This window comes from Amblyraja radiata, chromosome 7 (genome assembly GCF_010909765.2).
Source record: "Amblyraja radiata isolate CabotCenter1 chromosome 7, sAmbRad1.1.pri, whole genome shotgun sequence".
NCBI classification, from domain to species: domain Eukaryota; kingdom Metazoa; phylum Chordata; class Chondrichthyes; order Rajiformes; family Rajidae; genus Amblyraja; species Amblyraja radiata.
Window position 1 is genome coordinate 80,910,787 of NC_045962.1, and position 13,114 is coordinate 80,923,900.

General features: G+C 46.7%; 1 protein-coding gene across 1 annotated transcript in view; it reads right to left on the reverse strand.

The window, feature by feature from the left end:
* The window catches only part of LOC116975564 (contactin-associated protein-like 5), a 480,271-nt gene that overhangs the window by 323,999 nt on the left and 143,158 nt on the right, over positions 1 to 13,114 (reverse strand). The window contains exons 6-8 of the mRNA XM_033024851.1: positions 9,363 to 9,512; positions 6,300 to 6,471; positions 4,406 to 4,512 (exon numbers count right to left, since the gene is read on the reverse strand). Of these exons, the coding sequence (XP_032880742.1) occupies positions 4,406 to 4,512; positions 6,300 to 6,471; positions 9,363 to 9,512 (429 nt within the window). The remainder of the gene's footprint in view (positions 1 to 4,405; positions 4,513 to 6,299; positions 6,472 to 9,362; positions 9,513 to 13,114) is intronic.

A 13,114-nucleotide genomic window follows, 5' to 3' on the forward strand; every position in this document is an offset into this window, starting at 1 on the left:
GCTAAACAGCTTCCTACCACAGGCTGTGAGGCTGCTAAACAGTCACTCTGTACTCACAGTCACTTGATTCTGCGGCTGGCACGGACACTTTAATAACTGGCACTGGCCACTCAAATCAGCTGCCCCGGACATTTTTATGATTGGTTTATTGTATTTTAACGTTGTGTTTTACCTGCTTTTAACTATTTATACTGTTCCATCAGGGACTGGATTGTTTTTAGTGTTATTATGTGTGAAATGTTTTAAATTTCATGTGCGATGCTCCGCTGATAATAAAGGTTGATTGATTGATTGATTGATTGATTGATTGATTGATTGATTGATTGATTGATTGATTGATTGATTGATTGATTGGTTGATTTATTTATTTATTTATTTATTTATTGATTGATTGATTGTATTCACACACTGTGAATGGCTCAATTGTAATCATGTATTGTCTTTCAGCTGACTGGTCAGCATGCAACACAAAGCTTTTCACTGTACCTCGGTGCACGTGTCAATAAACTAAACTGAACTTAAATAGAAGTTTCTGTCAATGTCAACAGTGCCCGATTTGAGAGAAGCTGGGAGAAAAACATCGAGAAAACCAAGGAAACTTTTGATGTGGAGACCCACTGAAATCCGAAGAAGGGTCTCGACCCGAAACGTCACCCATTCCTTCTCTTCAGAGAAGCTGCCTGTCCCGCTGAGTTACTCCAGCTACTTTGTGTCTAACTTCGGTGTAAACCAGCATCTACATTTCCTTCCTACACATAGAGAGAACCAATATTTGTCCAGGACTAGCATTTAAAAATTAGAACCATGCCTCTCAGGTGTAAAGTAAAATAGAAAATATTGGGATAACTCATCCATTCAGGGACCAATTGTGGAAAGAGAACAGAGGTCACAATTTGAATCAATGGCCATTCATTGGACTGGAATTTATTTGAAAAAAAACTAACTCTGCTCCCCTCTTCACTAATGCTGGCTGACCTATTGGGTATTTCCAAAATGTTATGAGGATCTTCCTAAGATTTGAGGCCTTGAGCTGCAGGGAGAACATGGCCAGGCTAGCACTTTATTCCAGCACTAGGAGGCTGAGGGGGTGATCTCATAGAAGTGTACAAAATCATGAGGGGAATTAATAGAGTGATGCACCGCATCTTTTACCCAGAGTGAGGAAATCATTAACCAGAGGGCACAGATTAAAGGGCAAAGATAGATTAGGAAACTGATGGGCAATTTTTGTTACACAGCCGATGGTGAATACAGAGAACTAGCTGCCAGAGGAGGTAGTTGAGGCAGGCACTATAACAACATTTAAAAGTACATGGATAAGAAAAGTTTAGAGTGATGTGGGCCAGCTGGGACTAACATAGATGGGGCATCTTGGTCAACATGGGCAAGTTGTGCCAATGGCCCTTTTACTGTGCCGTATGATTCTACATCATTATATTTGAATTTTCCAGTATCTAGCTATGTTTTGCTTTAAGAAGTGGTCAGGAAATAGAATGATGAAAGTTCAAATCTTTTTACAAGAGGCGATTGTTTGGTTTACTTTAGTTTAGAAATACAGCGCGCAAAAAGGCCCTTCGACTCACCAGGTCTGCACTAACCTGCGATCCCTGCACACTAAAGAGGCTGTCCCACTTGGGCGACCTAATTGGCGAGTTGAGAAGAGTTTGAAAAAATGACGTTGAAGACCTCCTTCAACTGTAGAAGACCTGCTTCAACCTCCTTCGACTATGTTGAAGACCAGCTTCAACTAGCTACGACTAGCTACGACTAACTTCGGGAAAATTGGACACCGAATAGTGGACAGTGAAGACGACCTCCTTCGACCTCCCTTCGACCTCCCTTCGACCTCCCTTCGACTATGATGAAGACTATCTACGACTACCCTCGATTACCTACGACTAACATGCCGACCTACTACAACCTACTACGACTAAACCTACGAGTAAAAAAAAGTATTGATTTTTTTCCATGGCAACCTTTTTTTATATAAAATATCCATTGGCTTGGCCTCTACAGCCTTCTGTGACAATAACTTGCACCGATTCACCACCCTCTGACTAAAGAAATTCCTCCTCATCTCCATTTTCTTTGAATAAAAGAACCTGTTCTGAGTTTAACTGGCCTGGGCCTGTCCACTGCTCTGTAATTCAACAAACTAGCATGCATCTCTTGTGCCAAAAGGTCACTCTTAGTGCAGCTGGCTGTCCGAGCTAAAATGACAGAATACTGCATTAAATCCTTGCTCAAATTTATCTCCGCAGTTGACCTTCCTTGCTCTCTCATTCAGATTATTATTACACTTCCCTGATATATTAGTACAATATCCTATTTAAACATTTAAGAGATGTAACTCCAGCATTAACTTAGATTGCATGATAGAATTGATTTAAGTAAAGGGTGGTCTGGTATTTTATTTAATTCGCATGTTTAATTGATAATGTTCTATTATTAATGTTTAATGGTTTATGTGTCATTCTTAACTGTCACTGTATGTCATGTTGCCACTTGTGGGCAGAGCACCAAGGCAAATTCCTTGTATGTGAATACTTGGCCAATAAACTTATTCATTCATTCATTCATTCATTCTCGAGTTAGTTAGAGAGCAGGGTTACAGCGGGTATAGTCTTTTCACTGAAGGTAGATATAAAAGTAGGAGTGAGGATGTTGCCAGGTCTCGAGGGCGTGAACTATAGGGGGAGAGGTTGAGTAGGTTTGGACTCTATTCCTTGGAGTGCAACAGGATGAGGGGTGATCTAAAAGAGGTGTACAAAATCATGGGAGGAATAGATTGGGTAGATGCACAGAGTTTCTTGCCTAGAGTAGGGGAATCGAGAACCAGAGGACATAGGTTTAAGGTGGGGGAAAGATTTCATTAGAACCTGAGGCGTAACATTTTTACACAAAGAGTGGTCGATATATGGAACGAGCTGCTGGAGGAGGGAGTTGAGGCAGGTCCTATCACAACGTTTAAGAAACATTTAGTGAGGTACATGGATAGGACAGGTTTAGAGGGATATGGGCCAAAAGCAAGTAGATGAGACATGTTAGCCGGTGTGGGCAAGTTGGTCCGAAGGGCCTGTTTCCCTGCTGTAAGGCTCTATGACCTGTTTAAATACAACAAAGGATTATGAGCGACCTACTGGAACCAAGGACAAATTAAATATTATCACAGATGGTCTATAGTCGACAAGTAGTTGAAACGATATAAAGGTGTATACCTGAGAAGGACTGCTAAGCTTGCATGATTTTTATTATTCATTCAAGGACTGCGACTATTTCTGGCAAGGCTCTTTTTATCTTGTGATTTGATAGGCCATTTTAGAGGGCAGTTCAAAGTGACTTGCAGACACAAAAAGCTGGAGTAACTCAGCGGGTCAGGCAGCATCTCTGGAGAAAAGGAATAGTCTGAAGAAGGGTCTTGACCCGAAACATCACCTATTCCTTCTTCCCAGGGATGCTGCCTGTCCTGCTGAGTTTCTCCAACTTTTTGTATCTATCTTCGGTGTAAACCAGCATCTGCAGTTCCTTCTTACATTCAAAGTGACTTGACTTTGGCTCCGGACTCACTGTCAAACCTGCTCATCTCCGAAAGCCGGCGGCATGGTGGCGCAGCGGTAGATTTGCTGCCTTACAGCGCAAGAGACCCGGTCTCGATCCCAACTACGGGCGCTAGTCTGTAAAGAGTTTTTTACGTTCTCCCCGTGACCTGCGTGGGTTTTCTCCGAGATCTTCGATTTCCTCCCACTCTCCAAAGACGAACATGTTAGTCCGCTACCTTCAGGTAGAAGGTAAGGAGCCTGAAGACTGCAACGTCCAGGTTCAAGAATAGCTACTTCCCCACAGCCATCAGGCTATTAAACTCAACTCAAAGAAAACTCTGAACATTAATAGCCCATTATCTGTTTATTTGCACTTTATCTGTTTATTTATTCATGTATGTATATATTTATTTAATGGTATATGGACACACTGATATGTTCTGTATCCATGCCTACCATATTTTGTTGTGCTGAAGCAAAGCAAGAATGTCATTGTCCTAGGTACACAAAATTGCTGGAGAAACTCAGCGGGTGCAGCAGCATCTATGGAGCGAAGGAAATAGGCGACGTTTCGGGCCGAAACCCTTCTTCAGACTTCTTCAGAAACCCTTCTTCTTCATTGTCCTATCTGGGACACATGACAATAAACTCTCTTGAATCTTGAATCTTGTAGGTTAACTAGCTTGGTGTGAATGTAAAATTGTCCCAAGTGTGTGGGGATCGTGGGTCGGAGCAGACTCCGCGGGGTATCTCCAAACTAAATGAATAAAACCCAGTTCCCCGACTGTCCACCATTGTGTCAACAGTATACCATGCTCAACCGGCAGATTCGTCGCGCACAATAAGGTTAGTTTGGTGTTACTCACAGTTATGGCACGTGGCTCCTGTGTAACCCGTCCCTGTGCAGTCACAGAAGAAGCTACTCCAGGACTGAGAGCATTCTCCTCCATGTTCACAGTAGTTTGGTAAGCACCTGTTGCACAATGAAAGCACCTCATGTTATAAGAAGATTTCAGATAAATTTCAGTTTATTGTCACGTGTACCGAGGTACAGTGAAAAGCTTTTTGCTGCCTGCCATCCAGTCAGCGTAAAGACGAAAAGGGCGGTCACGCTGGCGCAGCGGTAGAGTTGCTGCCTTACAGGGAATGCAGCGCCGGAGACCCGGGTTCGATCCTGACTACGGGCGCTTGTCTGTACGGAGTTTGTACGTTCTCCCCGTGACTTGCGTGGGTTTTCTCCGAGATCTTTGGTTTCCTCCCACACTCCAAAGACGTACAGGTTTGGAGGTTAATTGGCTTGGTAAATGTAAAAATTGTCCCTAGTGGGTGTAGGATAGAAACATCGACATAGAAAATAGGTGCAAAAGTAGGCCTTTCGGCCCTTCGAGCCTGCACCGCCATTCGATATGATCATGGCTGATCATCCAACTCAGTATCCCATCCCTGCCTTCTCTCCATACCCCCTGATCCCTTTAGCCACAAGGGCCACATCTAACTCCCTCTTAAATATAGCCAATGAACTGGCCTCAACTTCCTTCTGTGGCAGAGAATTCCACAGATTCACCACTCTCTGTGTAAAAAATGATTTTCTCATCTCGGTCCTAAAAGACTTCCCTCTTATCCTTAAACTGTGACCCCTAGTTCTGGACTTCCCCAACATCGAGAATAATCTTCCTGCATCTAGCCTGTCCAACCCCTTAAGAATTTTGTAAGTTTCTATAAGATCCCCCCTCAATCTTCTAAATTCTAGCGTGTACAAGCCGAGTCTATCCAGTCTTTCTTCATATGAAAGTCCTGCCATCCCAGGAATCAGTCTGGTGAACCTTCTCTGTACTCCCTCTATGGCAAGAATGTCTTTCCTCAGATTAGGAGACCAAAATTGTACGCAATACTCCAGGTGTAGTCTCACCAAGACCCTGTACAACTGCATTAGAACCTCCCTGCTCTTATACTCAAATCCTCTTGCTATGAATGCTAACATACCAATTGCTTTCTTCACTGCCTGCTGCACCTGCATTCCTACTTTCAATGACTGGTGTACCATGACACCCAGGTCTCCTTGTATCTCCCCTTTTCCTAATCGGCCACTATTCGGATAGTGTTGATGTGCGGGAATCGCTGGTCGGCACAGACCCGTTGGGCTGAAGGGCCTGTTTTTGCGCTCTATGTCTAAAATTAAAACTGAAACTAAAACGATACACAATTCACAGTGTACAGATACAGGATAAAGGGTATAACATTTAGCTGCAATGTCACGTCTAATAAAATCCATCAAAGATAGTATGAAGGTCTCCAATGAGATAGATAGACAGCATTCTAGCTGGTGAGAGGGACGGCTGTTGCCTGATAACAGCTGTTCAGTTCAGTTCAGTTTATTGTCACATGCACCGAGGTACAGTGAAAAGCTTTTGTTGCGTGCTAACCAGTCAGCGGAAAGACAATGCATGATTACAATTGAGCCATTTTCAGTGTACAGATACATGGTAAGAGAATATGGTCCAGCACAAGATCCGGCCCCATAGCAGAAGCGTCCACGTCGCGGGGCTGGAAACTGGAAGTATCCTGAGCTAATTCTGCTACCACCATCTGGGAGAAAACCCACGCAGGTCACGGGGAGAACCGTACAGACAGCACCCGTAGTCAGGATCGATCCCGGGTCTCCGGCACTGCGGGCGTGTAAGGCAGCAACTCTACCGCTACCCGCCACCGTGCCGCGCTTTGATTCGGAAGAAATGCCCAATGTGTAGGAAGCAGAATTACCTGTCCACGATGCCACACAGGTCGATTTGGAGGTCGCTGAAGTTCCCTTGCAGACCCTGCTGCACCAGAAGGAGATTGGCTGGCTGGTCGTCAATGGAGAACACTCGCATGCAACCTTGGAATGGTCCGATGGGGTTGGAGCAGTCTGCCTCAATGGCGTTTCCAGGGCAGCCTATAGAAAATAGAAACGTAGGTTGTAGAAGTAGGCCATTTGGCCCTTCGAGCCAGCACCGCCATTCAATATGGTCATGGCTGGTCATCCAGTACCCCGTTCCTGCTTTTTCCCCATATCCCTTGATTCCGTTAGCCCTGAGAATTAAATCTAACTCTCTCTTGAAAACATCCAGTGAATTGACCTCCACTGCCTTCTGTTACAGAGAATTCCATCGATTCTCAATTCTCTGGGTGGAAAAGTTCTCCTTCATCTCAGTCCAAAGTGGCCTTCCCCTTATTCTTAAATTGTGACCCCTGGTTCTTCTCCGTGGATTGTCACCTTGTCGTGGTGGAGAAGCTTGTGTGGACCTGAGATCCTGAGAGCGATGCCGTCTGGAGCTGTGCTCCTGGTAGGGCCACCCATGGCGGTGAGCTCGAGGGGGAGGTCTCTGACAAAGAGCAATTCAACCAAGAACTCAACGGTGGAACAGGCGGAGGACGATGGCTGACCTTAGTGGAGCGTCACAACGGCTGGGAAGGCGGATGAAGGCTGCAGCAGAAAATGGTCTCCGGTCGTCTTGGACTCCATGCCACTGGATCCTGACCCAGATCTGTCAAGGACCGTGCGGTGGCTGTCTGTGCGTTAGTCTCCCCATCTTAAACAAAGTCACTCACAGGCGTCCTCCATATAGGGAATAGCACCCTGGAGACACCCATGGTCAACCATGACTAAAGGGGGCCCAAGAAGAAGGTTCTAGAACACAGCAAGTGAGCAGGAATTTAGCATCCTGACTTGGGGTCCGCGCCGACCAGCGATCCCCGCACACTAACATCATCCTACACACTAGGGACAATCTTTACCGATGCCAAATAACCTTCAAACCTGTTTAAGAAGGAACTGCAGATGCTGGAAAATCGAAGGTACACAAAAATGCTGGAGAAACTCAGCGGGTGCAGCAGCATCTATGGAGCGAAGGAAATAGGCAACGTTTCGGGCCGAAACCCCTTCTTCAGACTGATGGGGGGGTTTGGTGGGGCCGGGAGAAGAAAGGAAAAAGGAGGAGGAGGAGCCCGAGGGCTGAGGGATGGGAGGAGACAGCAATTGAACATTGAATTCTCCCAATTTTGTTAGTCCTTGCTGTCTCCTCCCCTTCCTCAGCCCTCGGGCTGTCTCCTCCCATCCCTCAACCTTCGAGCTCCTCCTCCTCCTTCCTCCTTTCTTCTCCCCCCTCCCCCCCCCCATCAGTCTGAAGAAGGGTTTCGGCCCGAAACGCTGCCTATTTCCTTCGCTCCATAGATGCTGCTGCACCCGCTGAGTTTCTCCAGCATTTTTGTGTACCTTTAACCTTCAAACCTGTATGTCTTTGGACTGTGGGAAGAAACCGGAGCACCCAGAGAGAACCCACGTGGTCACAGGGAGAGCGTACAAACTCCGTCCTGACAGCACCCATAGTCAGGATCAAACCCGGGTCTCTGGCGTCACTGTGCCGCCCTCTGGCAGCTTCTTCCATATATCCACCACCATCTGTGTGATACAGTCCTCTGGTCCCCTTTGAATCTTTCCCCTCTCACCTTAAAGCTATGTCCTCTATTTGTGGTCTACCCTACCCTGAAGAAAAAAGAGTACTACTAAAAGAATTTAGCAAGAGAAGAAAAGTAACCCGTGCATCCCCTCGCTCTCCGTCCATCCCCACCCAGATCTTTGTACTAGTTTCATTGTCGTCCTGTGTAGTTTCACTGTCCGCATAACTCAATGTCATGTGTAGGAAGGAGATCCGGATGCCGGATATACACCCAAGATACACACAAACTGTTATCTGCATAACTCATTATCACCTCTCCCTCAGCCAACAATGGACCATTGTGGGCTCCACCTTTCCTTAATTATCGTTGCTGTTTCAGTCTTTCATTCATTTGCCCCATGTACCATCCATATCTCTTGTTTCCCTCTCCCCTGACTCTCAGTCTGATGAAGGGTCTCGACCCTTTTCTCCAGAGATGCTGCCTGAGCAGTTTTCTCTTGAGGTACTCCAGCTTTTTGTGTCTCTCTTTGAAGAACAGGTTGAGTGACAAAAATACAATACAAAATCAGAATAGTAAGTGCTGCAGTATTGATTATAGATATATCAAAATAGAAACCTTTTCTTCCCCAGAGAGAATGAATGTAATGCATCTACTCGTTGGAATTTAGAAGAATGAGGATGTCGTTGAAACCTAAATATTTGTGAAAGACCTTCATTTGGTTTACTCATGCTCTTAGTGATACGCATGGTGTCACAGTGGTAGAGTTACTCCAGCACGAGACTCGGGTTCGATCCTGACTAGGGGTGTTGGCTGTGCAGAGTTTGTACGTTTGTATGGAGATTGTGGGTTTTCTCCAGGTGCTCCGGTTTCCTCCCACATTCCAAAGATGTGTGGGGTTGTAGGTTAATTGGCTGGTGTAACTTGTCCCGGGTTCGATCCCTGACTACGAGTGCTGTCTGTACAGAGTTTGCACGTTCTCCCCATGACCTGCGGGCGTTTTCTCCGGGAGCTCCGGTTTTCGTCCCACACTACAAAAGGCATACAGGTCTGTACGCTAATTGGCTTGGTAAAATTGTAAATTGTCCCTGATGTGTGTGGGATAGTGATAGTGTGCGGGGGTCGCTGGTCGGCGCGGACTCGGTGGTCCGAAGGGCCTGTTTCCACGCTCTATCTCTAAACTGAACCAAAAGGCCTGCTGTTGGTCAAAGGCAATCCGAAGATATTTTTAGGAAGTCCTCCAATAACGTCAAAGTTGCCAAATTCCTTATTCAATCGTATTCTACGAGCTTCGTGACTGAACCTCTGACTGGAGGCCAGCTTACAACTGTGTGGCACGTTAAAAATGACAAGTGAATGCATGCACAAAGCATATATAGAGACCCCCACCTCCAAAATAGTAGCGGCTTCCCGAAGACACTGGCGTCTGCGTGGTCAAATGTGAAGCGGAGGATTCCTTATCGTTCAACGAGACACTGAGACGATTCCTCTTGATAGTCAAATGGATGGAGTGCCACTGGCCGTCATTCAGATTGGCCCCTGCGGGAGTAACACAGTCCTTGATTCACAGTTACGTGCATTTTTTAGAACATGGAACAGTACAGGCCCTTTGGCCCACAATGTCCGTGCCGAGCATAATGGCAACACCAACTCTTCTCTGCATGAAGGAACCGCAGGTGCTGGTTTAAACCGAAGACAGACACAAAAAGCTGGAGTAACTCAGCGGGACAGGCAGCATCTCTAGGAGAGAAGGAATGGGTGACGTTTGGGGTCGAGACCCTTCTGCAGTCCGAAGAAGGGTCTCAACCCGAAATGTCACCCTTTCCTTCTCTCCCAGAGATGCTGCCTGCCCCGCTGAACAGCTCGTATCTGTGCCTCCCCCCCCCCCATCCTTTTATTGCTTAATGCCATAACTCATGCATAGGAAGAACATCACGGTCATTGCTGGTCAGTTGTCCAGCCCCAGTAGATCCACGCGGTCACAGGGAGAATGTACAGACAGAACCCGTGGTCAGGATCACGCCCGCTGCAAAGCAGCAACGCAACCGCTGCGCCACCGTGCCACCCCATGTTTCTCTCTTTACCTGATCCTTCATTATTTGCAGCCTTCACCTTTACAAACCATCACTCTTAGAGACATGGTCATACGACACAGAAACAGGTCCCATGGCCCAACCTCTCAATGCCAACCAAGCTGCCCCATCTTGGCTATTCCCAGCAGCCTGAATTTTTCCGTAAGCCCGTAAGCCCCTAAACCCTTCCTATCCATGTAACCGCTCAATTCATCCATCAACCGCTCAATTCTTTAGACTTTAGAGATACAGCGCGGCAACAGGCCCTGCAGCCCGGCGAGTCCGCGCCGACCAGCGACAACCCCATAACCACTATCCTACACTCTAGGACGACAGATGGCACAATGGGCTAAGTGTTCGGCTGGCAACCGGAAGGTAGCCAGTTCGAATCCCGCTTGGAGTGCATACTGTCGTTGTGTCCTTGGGCAAGACACTTCACCCACCTTTGCCTGTGTGTGAATGTGTGTGAGTGATTGGTGGTGGTCGGAGGGGCCGTAGGCGCAGATTGGCAGCCACGCTTCCGTCAGTCTGCCCCAGGGCAGCTGTGGCTACAGAAGTAGCTTACCACCACCGAGTGTGACTGAGGAGTGATTGAATAATGCGATGTAAAGCGCCTTGAGTATTAGAAAGGTGCTATATAAATCCCATCCATTATTATTATTATTACTCTAGGGACAATGTACAATTTTACCAAAGCCAATTAACCTACAAAGTTGCACGCCTTTGGAGCGTGGGAGGAAACCGGTGCACCCGCCGGTCACGAGGAGAACATGCAAACTCCATACAGACAGCACCCATAGTCAGGATTGAACCCGGGTCTCCGGCGCGGTGAGGCAGCAGGTTTACCGCGCCGCACTCACATGCTCATCCGTCCATGTCTAACCACCACCGTTTCACGCCAAAGCCCTTGCTGCCTCCCGTGCATGGCCCTCTGAATCCCTCCAGTTGAAGCTTTGCTCCTTCACTGTTCTGAAACCTCGTCAATGCTAAATCATTTGGGGGAACGATCCTTTGCAGCAAATATATGTGAAGCTCACACTGTAGTCAATATGAAAGCTTGTGAACTGTCGATATCTCCACTTCCTTGTAAGTTGCACCTTTTCAATACGAAGATTTATTCAATTAAGAGGTTCTCCACAAACCGAGTTTGAGCGTCAGCATTTTTTAATCTGCAAGGGAACAAAACCTTTCAAGCATTCACCATTCAATTAGCAGTTCGCACAGAAGACTCACTGCAGTTAGCCTGTTGGGCTGGAACTAAAAGCTGAATTCAATGCCAAGTTTTTTTGGCAGTCAGTCCCTTCACACTTTTCAAAAGCTCGGTAAAGTTTGGAGATCTTGCAAAAAAAAATGCAGGTCCACCACCGGGAGGAGATGAACGGTAACGGAACTAAAGTCGGCTATGGGAACGGATCTGCTGGCTTCGGCCGGGTGGGAGTTCCAGAGCCCCAGCCGCAGGGGGCAAATTCCACCCGCTGATCGGTCGCGGAAGTCCCGATGAGGTAGAGATCGGCCGCCTCACCTGGACTAGGTGCCACATTTTCGGGGAGACTTCCAAGGGGGGGATTCAAGCGCTCTCTCGTAATTTTGCTCGGATTAAAAGAAGCGCTGGACTACCAGATGCTGTAAAATCGATAGTGGACCTGGACAATATTGACCAGCACCTCACTGGGAAAGGCCTTTGTTCAATGATGTTCCAGAGTCATAGGGTCATACAGTGTGGAAACTGGTCCTTCAGCCCAACTTGCCCATGCCGACCATCTACACTAGTCCCACCTGCCTGCGTTTGGCCCGTATCTCTCTAAACGTCCTATCCATGTACATATCTAAATGCTTCTTAAGCATTGCAATAGTACCTCCCTCAACTACCTGCTCCGGCAGCTCGTTCCATTCACCCACCACCCTTTGTGTAAAAAAAGTTACCCCTCAGATTCTTAATAAATCTTCCTCCCTCACCTTGAACCTATGTCCTCTGGTTCTCGATTCCCCTACTCTGGGCAAGAGACCCCGTGCGTCTACCCGATCTATTCCTCTCAAGATTGAGTGAATCAGTAGCTCTACTCAACAAATGGAAAAATGTTCCCAATGTTGGGCGAGTCCAGAACCAGGGGGCACAGTCTTAGAATAAAGGGGAGGTCTGAATGCTTAAGACTGAGGTGAGAAAAAACTTTTTCACCCAGAGAGTTGTGAATTTGTGGAATTCCCTGCCACGGAGGGCAGTGGAGGCCAAGTCACTGGATGGATTTAAGAGAGAGTTAGATAGAGCTCTAGGGACTAGTGGAGTCAAGGGATATGGGGAGAAGGCAGGCACGGGTTATTGATAGGGGACGATCAGCTATGATCACAATGAATGGCGGTGCTGGATCGAAGGGTCGAATGGCCTCCTCCTGCACCTATTTTCTATGTTTCTATTCAACAGCCAAATGTCTGTGCTCTGGTATTTTATTTCATTCTTCTCATGTTTAAATTAAAATGTTTTATTTTTATCTGTCTACTGTATAACTTTATTAATGCGAGCAAAGCACCAAGGAAAATTCCTTGTATGTATCCATACTTGGGTAATAAAATGTATTCATTCATTCATCATTTTGTACACCTCTATAAGATTACCCCTCATCCTCCTGCGCTCCAAGAAAGAGAGACCCAGCCTACTCAACCTCTCCCTATAGCTCAGACCCTCGAGTCCTGGCAACATGCTCCTAACTTTCCTTGATTAGGAAATTCCACCGTCGCTAATCGCACTGGAGCCTCTCTACATCCTCCTCACCTCTCAAACACCCACCCAGCATTGTATAAGTCACAGGACATACAGATATTACATTTAACTCCCTCATCTAAATTATTGATTTATATTGTCTGTAGCTGGGGTCCCAGTACTGAATAGTGCAACACAACAATGATCAGGCTCTAGAACACTACACCGCGCTGTGATGTAGCGGTAGGGCGACTGGTTTAGGGCGCCGGATACTCTGGTTCGATCCTGACCACGGGTTATGTCTGCACAGACTTTGGATGTTCTCCCCGTGACCTGCGTAGATTTTCTCCGAGATCTTCGGTTTAATCCCACAA